Source organism: Ursus maritimus, unplaced genomic scaffold (genome assembly GCF_017311325.1).
Source record: "Ursus maritimus isolate PB19 unplaced genomic scaffold, ASM1731132v1 scaffold_14, whole genome shotgun sequence".
NCBI classification, from domain to species: domain Eukaryota; kingdom Metazoa; phylum Chordata; class Mammalia; order Carnivora; family Ursidae; genus Ursus; species Ursus maritimus.
In genome coordinates this window covers 32972424-32988528 of record NW_024423786.1, presented here as the reverse complement: position 1 = coordinate 32988528, position 16105 = coordinate 32972424, and the positions used below count along the sequence as shown (strand labels likewise).

General features: G+C 46.0%; 1 protein-coding gene across 2 annotated transcripts in view; it reads right to left on the bottom strand.

The window, feature by feature from the left end:
- IL17RD (interleukin 17 receptor D) overlaps positions 1–16105 on the bottom strand; it is a 67130-nt gene that overhangs the window by 20884 nt on the left and 30141 nt on the right. For both annotated transcript variants that reach the window (XM_040628657.1, XM_040628658.1), the window contains exons 2-3: positions 6875–6932; positions 2134–2259 (exon numbers count right to left, since the gene is read on the bottom strand). In XM_040628657.1, coding sequence (XP_040484591.1) covers positions 2134–2259; positions 6875–6932 — 184 coding nt within the window. The remainder of the gene's footprint in view (positions 1–2133; positions 2260–6874; positions 6933–16105) is intronic.

Sequence of the window (16105 nt, the reverse complement as noted above, 5' to 3'; positions counted from 1 at the left end):
CCACAGTAACAGCTTTATCACAATACTCTGAAAGCCTTGTAGTTACATGTGTAGCAACTTATAGAGCAGCTTCCAATGATGCAACGTATTTGCTCCTTTCCATCATTTACAACTCATGAATCCTCCTACCACCCACGGGAGGAAGATACCATCCCCATTTTACAGAGGAGGAAACAGCTATTGAGACACTGACCGACTTGCCCAGGATCACACAGGAATTAAACAGCAGATGTGCGATTCAAACCCAGGAGCGTCTGGCTGTAAGCTCGTGCTCTTAACCCATACGTTTTTCTGTCTCCCAACGAGTTTCCTTAATAGAACCTGAAAGAACCTCACAGAAACAGACAGAACCTGTCCACCCACAAATCATCGTGCAGGAAAAGCACCACAATCTGCCCTCACTGGTCCACCTGTTAGTTTTGCAACCACACGCTCACATCCCTTACTGCAATTTGTCAGGCCAGCCCCTGCACTGTATAGCCTTACATGGAATGACCACTTCCCGTTCATCCACAGAGAATGTTTTTATCTTTAAATGTTAAGATAATGTTATTTTTGGAAAACCTGCTGTGTTCAGACCCAGCAGTATTTACATGGATAAGTGAGTCAGGCCCATGGGTCTGATCTATCCTCCCTCGCTCTGCACTCACCTCTCCTGCAGTCTGATTTTTCTGACATTTATCCTGTTCAGATGAAGAAATCCAGGCTTTTATTGTAGGTTTCCCTTAGCCAGGTTTTTTTTTGTTTTTTTTGTTTTTTTTTTTAATTCTAAGATTCAGTCGCAATGTCAAAGGAGCAGGTTTAGGACCAGATTCTGATGATGATAACAGTAGCTACTGTTTTTTTTCCCCCGTTTTGCTCTTTCTTAAAGATTTTATTTTAAAGTAATCTCTATACTCGATGTGGGGCTTGAACCTACAACCCCAAGATCAAGAGTCACATGCTCCACTGACTGAGCTAGCATGGTGCCCCAATAGCCACCACTGTTTTTTAAGAGCTCTTTCTAGGGGCAGCTGGCTGGCCTAGTCAGTGGAGCATGCAACCCTTGATCTCAGGGTCATGAGTTCAAGCCCCACACTGGGTGTAGAGATTACTTAAATAAAAATTCTTAAAAAAAGGAAAAAACTCTTCTAGAAATATATTGCATGTGTGTGTGTGTCTGGAAATCTTATAATAAACCAAGAGGCAGTCCTCTGCATGTTACCGATGGGGGAATGTTACAGATGGGGAAGCCGGGCCAGCAACAGTTAGACTAGCCTCTTGTGAAAGGTAGAATCTGGGTTCACACCCAGGCCCATCTGAACAAATGGGCCCTGCCCATGTCCCACATCCAGTTATCCCATCCTCTCTGATAGGTCATCAACTTGTTAAAGAGGACAAGCAGACTCTGCCCTACCCTGAATCTGGCCAGATAATGTGGGTTTGCTTTTTTCTGTTTCTTCCTTTTGTTTCTTTTTTCAGCCCACATTGTTTAAACAACTTCAGTGAGTTGGCAACATTTAAAAATTGATTTTATGGAGGCGCCTGGGTGGCTCAGTCAGTTAAGAGTCTGCCTTCGGCTCGGGTCATGATCCCAGGGTCCTGGGATCGAGTCCTGCATCAGGCTCCCTCAGTGGGGAGTCTGTGTCTCCTTCTGACCCTCCCCCTGCTCATGCTCTCTCTCTGACAAGTAAATAAACTCTTTTAAAAAATGATTTTATGAGTTTTTGTGGAAACCGGAATATTCCCGAAAACTCACACCATGTGCCAGGATATCCCTGTGGGCGCAGAGATGGCCAATGCTGGATGCTGAGGCCATTACACGCTTGGACAGGTCACCTATCCCCCGACTATTGCTGAGACCAAGGGGCCAAGGGTTCAATGTGATTTATCACCACACACTATTATTTTGCAAACCCACTTCTCTCTCAGTAATAGCCAAGCGAATAAAAGATGAGCCATGAAGCCCAGCATCAAGCTTGTTGCACGCCCAGCAAGTAAATGCAACAAAGCACGCGGTGTATCTGGGCCCAAGCACACCTAAGCTACACTTATGTCAAGACCTGCCTGGCTCCTGGAGGTTGTCACCTTGGGACCCCTGCACTGGTCACTACCCACACCGCCCACATGGTGGACTCCATTTTGACCACTTACCGAGAGCCCCTGGGGACCAAAGAATGGTGACTGCCACTTGGTCATGGCAAGCGTACTGACTGATGGTGATGTTCTGGGCGTCAGCAATCACATGCTTCCCCACTGGATTCAAGTAGGTGGTACAGTCTAGAGGGTTGGGAGAACAAAGAACAGTTAGATTAAAACATTTATGTTTTGAGGTCCAGGTTCATCTTCTCAAATCACACAGAGCCGTCTGGAGTTGGCCAAATCCATTCTGTCTGAAGACGTGTGCCGAAAAAGCCCACATATGACGTCCAAGTTTGACTGTCAGGAAAACTGTAAGATGCTGCAGAGGGACTTACTTATAGCACCAACCCCACTGCCCACCCTTCGAGTTAAGTGCTAGGACAGCACGAGGAGGATTACGCACTGTGGGACTGTACGTGTTCATACATATACAGTCTGACTGTGTGTCTGGCATTGACTGTTTTACTATTATGACACTTTACCTAAATCAATAATTATTTACATTAGTTCAATCAGTTTTCAGCATTAGAGAGTGATCTGAAACAAAACAAATGGCTAAGTAGTCTGGGGCTTGCTTTTAGAAGAAACCTGGAGGCCAGGTGAGCAGGCAGGAAAAGGAAGCAGGATGAGGATGGGAATCACCGGGGAGTGGCTCACAGCGAGACTGTTAAACAATCGGATTAGTACCTACAAAAGGGACTTACTGACCTCGTGATGAGCAAATACCTTCACTCAAAGGTAAAACTTCTGTTCCCAAACACCGTGTGTTAGCAAAGACACCCGCAATGCAAACCTAATGAAAAGGGCTCCACGTTACTCAAAAAATGAAGACAAATTCTCTGATGTTGTCTGAGGACATTATTAACTGCCAGCTGTCAATGCAGACACGACCACGTGAGCAGCTGTGACACCTGGTATTGCTAAGGACACCTTCAAAGTCTACAGGATCCTAAAAAGCTACCGGAAGCTTCCAGGCAGACTCAGAACAGGACTCCAGAGAAAGGCCGGGGGCTGTTCTGGCCTGTCATGCAGGGAGAACCACCAGCTGTCCCTGGCAAATACCAACTCGTGATTCTTACACTGCTTCATCTCCATTTATTTCTCAATGATTAAAATGGAAAACTCTCATTGGTATCTGCTGCAAAAAGTCCTCAGTTCCATCAGATGTCCGAACCGACTCGTGGTGCCTCTGAAGTCAGGGTGTTTTACTTTAAGGTGAAGCAGTCAGGGGGATTTTCTAGACTCAGTGAGTCTGCTGCACTGTTCCTGCTGTACACCACACCACACACTTCCCATTTTTTTTAAGATTTTATTTATTTGAGAGAGAGAGAGTGTGAGAGAGAGAGCATGAGGGGTGGGGGTGGGGGGCAGAGGGAGAGGGAGAAGCAGACTCCCCACTGAGCAGGGAGCCTGATGTGGGGCTCCATCCCAGGACCCAAGATCGTGACCTGAGCCGAAGGCAGATGCTTAATCAACTGTGCCACCCAGGTACCCCCACATTTCCCATTTTTATGACTAAAAACGTTCCCTGGGTATTTGAAAATTATAAAAGAACATAAGAAAAATGTAGAAGTCATCCATGCCCTCCCACCACACAGAGATAACTACTATCAACTTGTAAAAAACATCCATGCAAGCCTTTTAATGTGCACATGACATTCCTCCTTTTTACATTTCTTACTGAAGTTCAACACACATGCACTATAATGCCCCCCCTCCCACTCTGCTAACTCCCAGCTCCCACACTGCTTTGGGCCCAGCTTTCTTGCCTTCACCGCACAAGGGGGACCCCGTTCCATAAACTCCATCTCCTCCAAAAGCAGCCACCTCTACATTTCAACACTACTTCTTTTGAAAAGATGCTCATAATTAATAAAACCAAATTCTAGTTCTAATGAAAATTGACTCTCAAAGCGTTTAACATGTGTTCTCTGGGTGCAGAAGAGAATTTTAGGATAGAAAAAAATTTTTCTTTAAACATCTGGTTTGACACCCACATTGTACAAATGAGGAAATGTTTTGCAGCTAAGAGACCAGCTGGGTGGCTTCGGATTCCACTGCTGACCTGCCCCAGGTCAAGACAGAAAGCAGCCTTGGATAGCTCATGCATGGCTCTTGCCATTCCATCCTCAGCACAGAGATGATTATAGTAAGTTCTGAATCAGAGGTAGTCAGCCCGCAGAAAATCCTGGCTGAAACTAGCTTCCCAAAATTTAAAAAAAGAAAAGACAAGATCCCACCATACTCGTCAAGTTCAAACTTTTTTTTTTTTTTAGACTTTATCTATTGGAGAGAGAGAGAGCATGAGCTGGGGAGGGGTAAAGGGAGAAGCAGACTCCCCACTAAGCAGGAAGCCTGACATGGGGTTCGATCCCAGGAGCCTGAGGTCATGACCCAAGCCGAAGTCATACCCTTAACCGACTGAGCCACCCAGGTGCCCCAAGTTCAAACATTTATTGAAACCTCTGACTTAAATAGCTTTTAGGAAAAGATGTGCGAATAAAAGCAAATCATGGTTTTTCTCCTTTGTTCATTTCTAATGCCAAAATTAGCATTCTCCCGGTTTCTGTAAATATAATTATGCAAATATAAAGTCTAAGAATTAAGAAAATGTATTACAACCTACTCAGGCATTACCCCCTCAGAGCCTGAGGAAGAAATGAGAAATGCAGCGCGAAAGGAGACATGGAGACCTATGAAATTCACTTTTGACTTAATGGCAAGACATTTTCTTTCTTTGTAACATCAAATGGCAAAGGAGTAGAAAAATAAGATTTTGTAGTTTCGTGCTTTTGGTGACAACTTGGTAATTGGTTCTTAGCTATTTCAAACAGAACTGGTAACCAGTCAACAGAGCAACAACAGAAACTTCCTTGTGGAAGAGAGAAAGAAATACCTTTTCAATGGAAAACAATGAATAAATTTTTTTACACAAACCTGGATCCAATTATTAGGAACTCTAACATTTTGGATTCTGGTTACCAAAAAATTATGCCCAAATGACATTCTGCCAAAATGCAACCAAGCTTCAGATGTCTCGGGAGTCAATTCGAGTTGCGAATTAAATTCTAATTAAATGCTGAAGAATAAGAAAGAAAATAATGACTAAGAGACAGGCATTAAGCACGTGGGCCAAATATTTAGTTCCATGAAGAAAACAATAAGATACTTTTAAGTTTTACAGGTACAGATCCTCTTTCACAAAACCCCATATTAAATTAGAGCTGCAAATACTTGTTTGCAGCTGACCAGAAAATTTTGAGCTCTTGAATGTAATACAAGATCTGCCAGGACCAAGAGCATATATTAGAAATTAACTCTGTAGCTCAAAGAGAGATCTCTTACACATGTCTTTACTTAGCTGAATTAAGTATCCTGGACTTGCAAATCTTTCGTTAGCATTGTAACATTTACCCAGAGCGTGTACACACCATTAACATGAAATATCTGTTTCAAATGTTAAGTCCCCATTGGTTGACTTAAGGTACTCACGTCAGCAACTGTGGGCATTAATTTGACACACATATTTGTATCTTAAAATTGTTAGATTGTATATACGATCTCAAAAATCTTGCTTTAGCAGGAATCCTTTCAGAGGCCTCCCTGTGACCCACACCTATTACTGACATGGATTCATAATCCTCTCCAAGAGATGAATCAAATGTCAGGAGTTACCGAACAGGAGTCAAGCTCCCTCTTGTTAACATTTTTACGTATAAATTATGGTTCATAAGGCTAAAACGCTCACAATTCTATATAATTACCTTCTTAGCATGAAAGCAGCTGCTGAGGGGGAATTCTATATTCTTAATCATAAAAAAGTACCCCACCCTGCCTTCAGGAAACAATTCAGCCAGATAAAGCCACACTTCCTTGAGAGAAAGGGCCAGAAAGACACTGTATTCCAATTTCGGTTGGAATGACTTCTAATATTGGCAGGTATCAATTACTGAGTGCACATCACAGGCCAACTGAGTTGAGCAGTTAAAAGCATTACCTCATTTAAGCCTCAACATGATGCTGAGGAAGAAACTAATCTTTCTTTTACAGGACGTAAAACGTAGGTTTAGAGAAGTCAAGTGGTCTACCACAGCTCACGGCTGACAGGTAGGGAGGGCATCAGAGTTGGAACCCAGGCCCACGGAGATGGCCAACTGGAGACCCCCAGGCCAAGCTGGGACACACATTCGCTTGGTCCACTCTGTGCTTGTGAACATGTTTAAACAGATGCCAATATTAAAAAATGTGCAAACCAAAAAAAAAAAAAAAAAAAAGCCAATTTCTCTTTCTTCTTGCAAATCACACCTGGCTACACTCAGGGGCAAGGCCACGAGGAGCTGGAATGGAGAAGCCAGCGCTCCCTTCAGACCAGACCCGGGTGGTCTGGGCTGTCCACAGTCCCTACCGCTCCCTGGCATCCCTGCACTTAAATAGCTTCCCTCATTGGTCCCCTGCTGGGCCCCTACAGGCATCTGCCTTTGTTCTTAAGGACATGGTTATGTCCTGAAGACATCAGGGGAGGTCTCCATACACAACTTCTCCCAGCGCTATGGAGGACACTTGACCTATTCAAGCTCCCAAATACTTGAGTAGCTTAATTGAGACTGAGCCACCTTAGCTCTACTGATAAACCCAAGCAGGTTCAGAAAATTCCTCAACCCCAGGACCTGTAGTGTCCTTGACGAAGCATGGCTACGTAAGGTTTAGATCACTGAAAGGGCTCCATTCTTTGGCGGTGGAGCCAGTTACTTACTGTCATATCTGAAGGTGATGTTGTGCAGCCCGCTGTTCCTGCTGGCCGGCCCCACTCCCTGTGGGAAAACAAGAGAACATGATGAGGAGAGAAGCCAATTTTGCTTTTCCAGCGCACATCCCCATAGAGTCAAAATGCACACAAGATTGCAAAGACCCAGGGTCATGCCAGTCGCTGAGCGATATCTACCACTCTTCCCACCTGCCCTGTGCCCCTTCTCCCCCACTGGCTGCCAACCTCCCTCCAGCCCAGGAGATTCCTAACTGCCAGGCCAAGAGCATCATGAGCGCTCGCTTCCTCTAAGACAATAGGAGCATGCTGTTCTGTGTTTGGGGGTTAAATAATAATTCATTAACAGTAAAATGGGGAGAGAGACCATGAGCTGCCAGCTGGAGCCCTTCCAGTTGGATCTGCTTTGAGCACTGATTGGTTATAAAATTCGCCTACTAGACACTCTCGTCCAAAAGCTCTATTAAGCCACGACAGATAGGCAATTCCTCAAGCCTAAGGAAACAGGTTTCTCATTCCAAGACCGGGAATGAGTGTGGGAATAAGCCATTACTTTTAATGAGAAAATTCTTCACTGCATCCATACCTATGGCTTGGAATATATAGGGTGGGTCATAAAAGAAAAAGAAAAAAGACTTTAAAAGGGCTAACTCTAACTCTTGGTGATGTGGCTGTTAGCCATCTGCACTCTTAATAGCAGGGATAACAACTCCGCCAGACTCCCCACTTTAATTACAGCATCCACAGAGGGAGCACCGGAATCCTCCCATTGCCCCGCCTTCTCCTAACCCACCACTTTTCCATCATGGGAAAGAGCAGCTACAGATCTGCCGACTCTGGTTTAACTGTTTCTGTAATAATCTGCAAATGTGCCATTCAGCATTAATTGCAAAATTCTCCAAAACAGTTAATTCTGAAACGCTAAATGATGGGAAAATATTCTAACCACACAGCTAAAGTTTCCACTCAACAAAGGGGATGCTGGGGAAAACCATATGCTGGCAGCCCGATATTTAATGGGCAATTGTCACACTGAGACACAATGTGCAGAACACTTCTGATAGAGCCCAGGGTCTCGGGCCACAACCCCATCACATCCATATGCTGGAGGCATGTTCACGCTTCTTGTCCTGACGCCAGGCATGCCCACTGAAACTGTATCCCTGAGCTCAGATAAACATGGACCTTAGGAAGGCACAGCTGTGCAGAAAGGGGTGCGCGTGAGCGCACGCACACCCCCCTCCCCAATTCTAATTCAAGTGAGAAATAAGCCCTAACAGGAAATCTAAAACAACAGGGTGCACTAGCCCATGATCTACTGAGGTTCCCCTTCTTCCTGATGCACTTTCCTTCTCCAGCTTTCCTGTTTCCATCCTCCCTTTCCCACATACACAAGATTCATTCTGGATTTCCTCCCCTGAGCTGAAACACTTTGGAAAGGGTGGTTTTCTTATTAAAATCCTAAATGCCTCCATAATTCCTTAGGGACAAGGCCTCTCGTGTGCCACTAGAGGATGCCCAACTACCAGAAGGCCAAGACCCGAGTCACATGACCAAGCAGGAGACAGTGCCATTCCCCCCAACCCCTAGGAAATGCCCAAGACACACAAAATCACACCCTTCTCCTCCCTTACAAAGCCCCAGGATATAAAATCACTCACCATCTATTATGAGCCAGACATTATGCTAGGTAGAGTGGTGAACAAAACAGCCACAGTCCCTGTCCTCAGGAGCAAAGCAACTCATTCCTTCAAAGGAGACTAACGGGGTATGTGGATCACATGCAAAGTACATAGATGAATTTCAAATCACACCCTGACCCTCCAAGAACTCTCAGTGTGACATCCAAGGTGTATGTAGCTAGGGTGAAGAGCCAGCCATAAGATAGCATACAGCCTATGAAATGCCACATGCAGCACCTCACAAAGGATGACTCAAGGGGGAGGACAGCACACCCCAGAAGCTTGAAAGAAGGAAGGATAACTGGACTAGAAGGGAGAAGAAAAGGGAGCTTGTGGAAGGAAATAAAAAATGCAAGGAGGCCAAGGTAAGTACCTTAATCCTTCCATCCTCCTGCTGGTGACCATGGGCGTGGTCGCTTCACTCCACATGGTCCGAGCCTCCTCAATTATCTTCCTAAAAAGATAATTTGCACAACTTTCCCTTGGGAAAGGGGTTTGAGGAGAAGCACGTGAAGCCCTGTAGAGGGAGCGCTTTTCAAAAAGGAAATGCATTTCATTTAAACAGCACGCTCTCAAGTATGTAGGACTCTAATGACCAGTCAGGGTGACCGGTCACCTTACTTGTAGGACTCTCAGCTTTTCACTTTGTTCTTGTTTTCCCTATATTTCTATTGCAGCATGTTTTTCTTTTAAAGATTTTTATTTTTAAGTAAACTCTACACCTAATGTGGGACTCAAACTCACGACCCCAAGATCAAAAGTCATAGGCTCTTCAGACCGAACCAGCCAGGCGCCCCATAGCAGCATGTTTTTAACCGGTATTTACCGGGCACTTGCAATGAGCAATGTATTGTGGAAAGAAGCCCAACATAGTGACATGTGCATGGTTTAGGTTTAGGTTTAGGTTCTTTTCCTGCAGAAAAGAACCTAAATCCCTCCAAATAAGGTCTATGCTGCATGCAGAGCTGTTCAGAAGGGGGTCCAGTGAGCTGGCCTCAAAGGACAGTGAGGCTTGTGTACAGCATTGATTCACAACCCACAGAGCATTCCACCTTCACCCAGGCCCTGCAAGGCTGGCCAGTTGGCCGTGAACTAGACTTGGGTCCTAATCTTCACGGGCTCTGGCCACCACGATGATCTCCTAATGTGCAAATCTGCCCTCATTCCTCTGTTCCAAGCCCATCCCCAGCTCCCTGTCCATTGTAGAACATTCCTGATGTGGCTCCTGCCTATCTTCTCAGGCACTTCCCTCCCTACCTGCCAGACTCCTCCAGGCACTGCATTACTGCTCAGTGTGTATTCTGGAGCACTTCCATATCCCAGAATGCCCTTCCCATCAGCCAGGCCCTGTTCCCTCCATAGGCTTTCCGGCTTAGTGTAGCTCCATCACACTGTGTTTCTGACACATAAGACCCACCTGCATACTCACTTGATAGGGGGTATAATAGTCCATCCCTACAACTTGACCGGCATGGCACTTCTGCCAATGTACATGCAAAATGGTACTTCTAATTCCACAAAAAATCAGAGACCAAAAGACCCTGTGACCAAGCCTGGTCCTTGAGCTCAGAGGCAACAGAGCACAGAGCTCAGTTCCATGGCAACGCCCAGCTCCCGTGTGCACTGGAAGACCTTTCACTCTTGGAAGTCGTCCCGTGCACGGGTCTTCAGCACATGCATCGGACAGATGCTCCACCAGGCTGTCCTCAGTTCACACCCAAATAATGCACCTGCTGCTTCCGAGCCCTCGGAAACCCCATCGGAAATGGTGTGCCCAGGCTAGCCCACAAAGCACTACTGTTTTCTTTACACTGTGTGGTAGACAGAATAATAGCCCCCCACCAAAAAAAAACATGTCCACATCACAATCCCCAGAACCGGTGTTACTTTACACAGCAAAAAGGACTACATAGATGTGATTAAGTTTAAGGAACTTGAGATGGGGAAGTTATTCTGGATTATCCTGATGAGCCCAATGTAATCACCAGGGTCCTTCTAAGTGGGATTCAGGAAGGTCAGAGAGGGAGAAATGACCACAGAAGCAGAAGGCAGAGAGACCAACACTGATTTAAAGATGCTACACTACCGGATTTGAAGATGGAGAGAGAAGGGGCTAGTGAGCCAAGGAATGTAGTTGGTCTCTAGATGCTGGAAAAGGCGGAAAATCAGTTCTCCCCTAGAGCCTCCGGAAGGAGCCAGCCCTGCCCACACCTTGATTTTAGCCTCACAGAAGACTCATTTTGAAATTCTGACTTCAACAACTACAAGATAGTGAATTTGTGCTGTTCTCAGTCACTAAATCGTGGTAATGTGTTACAGCAGCAACTGAAAGCTAATACATACATATACTTTCAGTAGCAGTGTGGTTGAAATGGATCTATGCCACACTCATCCATGTACTGTCGCTTTCACCTTCCCACACCCAGGGCAGACTGACTGATCACTTGTCACTGCAGCTCTATCCCACCCTGGCTGCAGGCAGACATGGGACACTGACCCATCAAAGCTGCTGCTGCAGAATCTGCCATCCAAGATACAGGCTTCTGTGGGCTAGCCTTGGACATATCTGGAGTAGAAGAGTGGTTAACAGAATGGGCTTTGGAGCTGTACAGATGTGTGTTCAAATCTCCCCCTCCCAAGCTGTGTGACCTTAGACAAGCTTCTACACTTTCCTGAGCCTCATTTCGCTGAGCTCTATAAAGTGTTTGAATAAAACTTCCTGGAAAAGCTCAGTGTGGGACTATGTGAGATGACACATATCAAACTCTCTGCACAGCACGTGACACACTGAAAGAGTGATGGCACCATTCCTGGGAAGATTCCTGCCCTAATAAGCAAGGAGAGAGCTGTGCAGCGTGGGGGTGATGTAAAGTAGAAATGGTCGCAGGAAGGGGCATCTCCAGATCTGATCGGTGTCAGCATCCAGAACTGGGGGGTCTGGCAGATGGAGGGACAGGTCAGGGCAAGGTGACAAGGGCACTAACCACCAGACCATGGAATAGTCTTGGTGGGAACAGTGACCCCCATCTCTGGTGAGTGCTCAGGAGGGATCAGATGGGGAGAGACTGAAGTCAAAGGGACCAGGGTAGCCGTCCTATGCCCTCATCCTCCCCCTAGCTTGCACCACAGTCCTGGGCCTGGCCCATAGTCAGCCTTTGATAAATATTAGTTTCCTGACTGAATAAATGAATTCATGATGAAGTTAAGTAATGTACACCAAGAACCCAAGAGGACCTAGCTTCATGTGACAGGGTGATTTATGGGCTTGGAATCAGGACTCACACTAAGACAATATGGATAAGCAACTTACAAAGCTGGTCAATGGCTTTGGAAGCTGTTTTTCAGTAAACAATTCTAAGCTTTTAGCTACTATACCCATTTTGATATTTAATGAGCTTATAATTAAGAGTACTTGTTTGTTGCTTGTTACTTAAAATCTATAAATGCCAATGCTGTGGCCTCAGGGTGTCACATTCTTAGTTAATTAACCGCCCCCATTTGCTGTACTTCGGGCAGCTTTTAATTTGTTCCAATGCTAGCCGCGAAGCAAGCCCCAGGTGCCTGGGGCTCTGCAATGAACACTCTATGGTGAGCAGGGACGGAAGCAGCAAATGGGAACATAATGGAGAAAACATCTTTTACTCCAGAAAGGGGGAGGGGACGATAACCCATAAGTGCTCAAAAGGAATAAAATTCAAAACCCATACCATGCTCCACCCATACGGCAAAGCAGCAAAGGCCTGGACACAAAGACAGCCACAGGCAGGGATCCCACAAAGAGCAGCCATCCGAGGCCCATTTCCTGAGGGGCCTTTGGAGGTTCTAAGCCCATTGAAGACACCAACTTCCCAGAGCAACATTTCCAATCCAGCTCCAAAACAGCTTAGCTGCCATTTTGGAAAAATGCATTTTGAAAAGGACTGTGCTAATTATAGTACCCCCCTTCCAGTGGAAGGCAGGTCAAACAGTAAGGCCTAAACAAGACTGCTTCCAAATCAGTTAAGGAAGGACCTCTCAGAAAGCTGGTAATGCTTTTGTGAACTGAGTTTGGGTGAAAATTTAAACAAGAGCATCCATCGGAAAGAACCGAGATAACGGGTGTTTAAAGGTACATTGAGCAACTACTTAAAAAACTAAGGCCAGTATACTCTTTCTGTTTTCCCTAACATTTCCTCCTCCTTGGGTTTCCAGTGTGTCAGTGAGATGTAAAAGATAGCAGACAGCTCTGTGAGGCTTAAAATGCACAACAGGACTGACACTTTTGTCTCTGACCAGTGGACAAGGTGAAGGCAAAGGCAGAACATGGGGTCAATTTATTCTGCACAGGTTCGGTTCAGATGGTTTCATAAATGAAGTCAATCCCACTTCAGTTCAAACCTTTAACTCAAAAAAAAAAAAAAAAAAAAAAGGTGGAGGGGATGGAGTGGGGAGGAAGAAGTCAGCAAAAAGCAGAGAAGCCCCAGGTGATGTAAGCTGAGGAGAATGCCGGCAAACCCAAAACACAAGGCTAATAAATCACAAAGCCGGCTTGGTCTGGATCTATTCAAGATATTCTTCTCCACATTCCCGGGAGCTGTTCTCTCTCACTTTCCAACTTCAGGAACGAAGGGTGCCAGCTGTCTGATTTGGGGAGGTGAGGGCTGGGGGAGAGCCGTGTGTTCCCACCAGCAATTACTGCATCGGCCCAAAAAGACCCAGAGATCTTAAGCTAATTAGAGAGATTTGCTCGAGGAGGTAGGAAATCACTACTCCAAAGCATGGCCTGTGTACTAGACCAAAGCCGTAATCATGATTCATCTCTGACATGTTGCTAATCAGCACACACATGTTCCTAATTTCACGCTCCCCAAAGGAAAGCTGAAGGGACAATTGTTTCTGAGTTCTAACATGGAGCCAACCTATGCCAAGTTACCATGTGTTCTGCTTATCAAACTGAGAGCTCTAGTTTCCATCTAAGCGCCTTTTTACCCCTCCTCCACTCCCCCACCCTCATGCCCAAGAAAACCCATTCACTAAAGATAAAGATGTGTTAGGGCATTTATAGGAGCTGTTTCTCAGACAGTAACTTTTTAAAAAAATTGAGATAGAATTGACATATAACATTGTCTAAGTTTAAGGTATACAGTGTATAGATTTGACATACTTATATATTGTAATAGCAACTATTCTAACTGGCCTGAGTGAATTTAATATATTTTTAAATGCCTTTCCTTGCTCCAGACTGGAATATACACACACATGCAGTGAAAACCTAGAGATACACACACACACACACACACACACACATACACACGGCTGACTCTTCTCCTGTGTTTAAAAACAAAACAAAACAAAGCTCTGCAGCCTTCTTGGTTTTCACAAAGCAAAAGCCCAAGTACTTTTTCCAATTAAGTCTGTTAAGGATCTTGGGCTGTGTGTTCTCCCATGGCTGATACTCACAAATAGACAGGATTGTTCCATTTTTCCAATTCTCAAAACGTTAAAAGCAAGCTATAAAACATGCCTCTGGCTAGAGAGCCAGACCTTTCCCCTCGGCTGCACACACCACTCCCATCCACTCAAATGAGAACCGCATGGCAAACAACTGGCATCTTTAAGGTAACCGTCAACCCATCTGCAGTTTCGAAAGCACACAGACAACTTCGCAGACACAGATTCACTGGTTTTCTGTAACTACTGGGTACGAAGAGGAAGCAAGCAACCAACCACCCAAACACCCACCCAGCAAATCGGCTACCAACTTCCACCCACTTAGCTGTTAAAGGTAGTTATAAAAACGTCACTCCAGAAGCTCAAGAAAGTATCTTCCTGCAAGAGCAAAACAGTGATTAGACAATAGAGGAAAACTTCACGCTGTACACATGATTGTTATGCCTAAGCTCAGAGGAAATGTTCGGATCAAAACAAAACTACTAATAAAAAGCCTTAGGACCACACAGAGAGCGTGCACTGAATTGTACCGCTTCAAATACTGTTTCTGAGGTCCTGGGACGGAGTCTCCAAATACTGTATCACATCTGGAATTCTGCTTTTGCAGCACAAATGCCTGCAGAAATGGGGGATTGTGACGTTGCCATGGGGACCCAGCCTCCTCCAGCCAGGCAGGTCCCCAGCGTGCCCCACACATGTGCTTCCTTCAAGGTGGATTTCGCATATTTGGAAATTATGGAAGGCCGCCCTTTTAGGTTTTAGTGCTAATCGAAATATCACAGGCTACACTCGAAAGCAAGACGACCCCTTCTGTCAGCCTATTATTTCTGTCCACATGGTGGTCTCAGAGAGGAAAACCTCCTTAAAATAACACTGGGAAGCAGCAAGTCAACATTAGACCCCTTTTCAAGTTATCTGTGGCTTTTCCCCCTTCCTCTAGGAAGGAGACAGGCTTCAAGCATCCCCTTTAAACTCTCTCCTTCTCCAGCTGCAAAAATCCAAGTGGGTCAACCTGTACACACAGCTGCCTCCCATCGCTGGCTTATTGGAGGGACCCCAGGCTCCCGCTCTGTCGCTTGCCATCGCAGCAAGTGAGCCACTAATGCCATCCCAGCAGGGCTACTGGCCAAGGCAGGGGGTCTTCACTTTTAATTGTCGTTAAGGGGAAAAGGTTTCTAGAACCCAAGAAGAATCCCGTGAGAAAGATTCCTTACCCAATTTCCCCCAGAAACATTCTTACATAATTTGGGGGCATTCCCTGAACTCCAGAGAAAACTGAGGGCTTCACGGGTCCCAGGTCCAAAGCCATGTGTAGACATGAAGAATCTAGAGACCCCACTTAGGAGGGGGTACATCTGAGTTCCTTCACTTCCCTGGAGTGCAGCTCCTCCAACCAACCCCTCCAGGTGTGGCTTTGTACACTACTAGAAATGCAAACCCCCTTGGGTGCTGGCAGGTGTTCCCAATCACTCCTCATCCTGCCACTGTCCTACCTCCCTAGGACCCCAGGTGGCTCAAAACAATGGTCAATACCCTCATCTCTCCCCCAGGAGCATTCTCCCATCAGTTCTAACTAGAATGTCTCAAGCCAAAGCAACAGTGCCTCTTTCAATACGTATCTGCCTTTCTGCAAGGTCTGGCCTTTCCCCGATTTCCTGGGGGTAAGGGAAGGAATCGGCCAGCGCGGATGTGAAGCAGCAGTCACCAAACCCCGTGCACAAATCAAGGGGGCTCGTGCGAAACCGGTTCTCAGCACAGCTCCGGTTCAATGTGACCTCCAGCCTGAACCACTTCCATCTAGTCTCTTTGAGACCACATCCCAAAATGTCCCCCTGGGATGCAGCCGGGATTTGTGAATGTGTGTGTGTCTGTTTGTGTGCGCACCCAGCCACAGAGAAGAAGAAAAAAAGCACCAGAAAGTCAGCAGCTCGGCTCCAGGTGTTAACACTTAGCGCATCCTGCCCAGCCCCCTCCAGCTTGAGGCCGGCTGCCTGGGAGCCGGACACAGCAATTAGGCCCTTCCCGGGCCGGGTGCCTTTGTCCCCTCGCTAACATCATTAGTGTCTGACTTCCTGTGCACAACGGGGCCTCCCGGGGGGGGGGGGGGGGG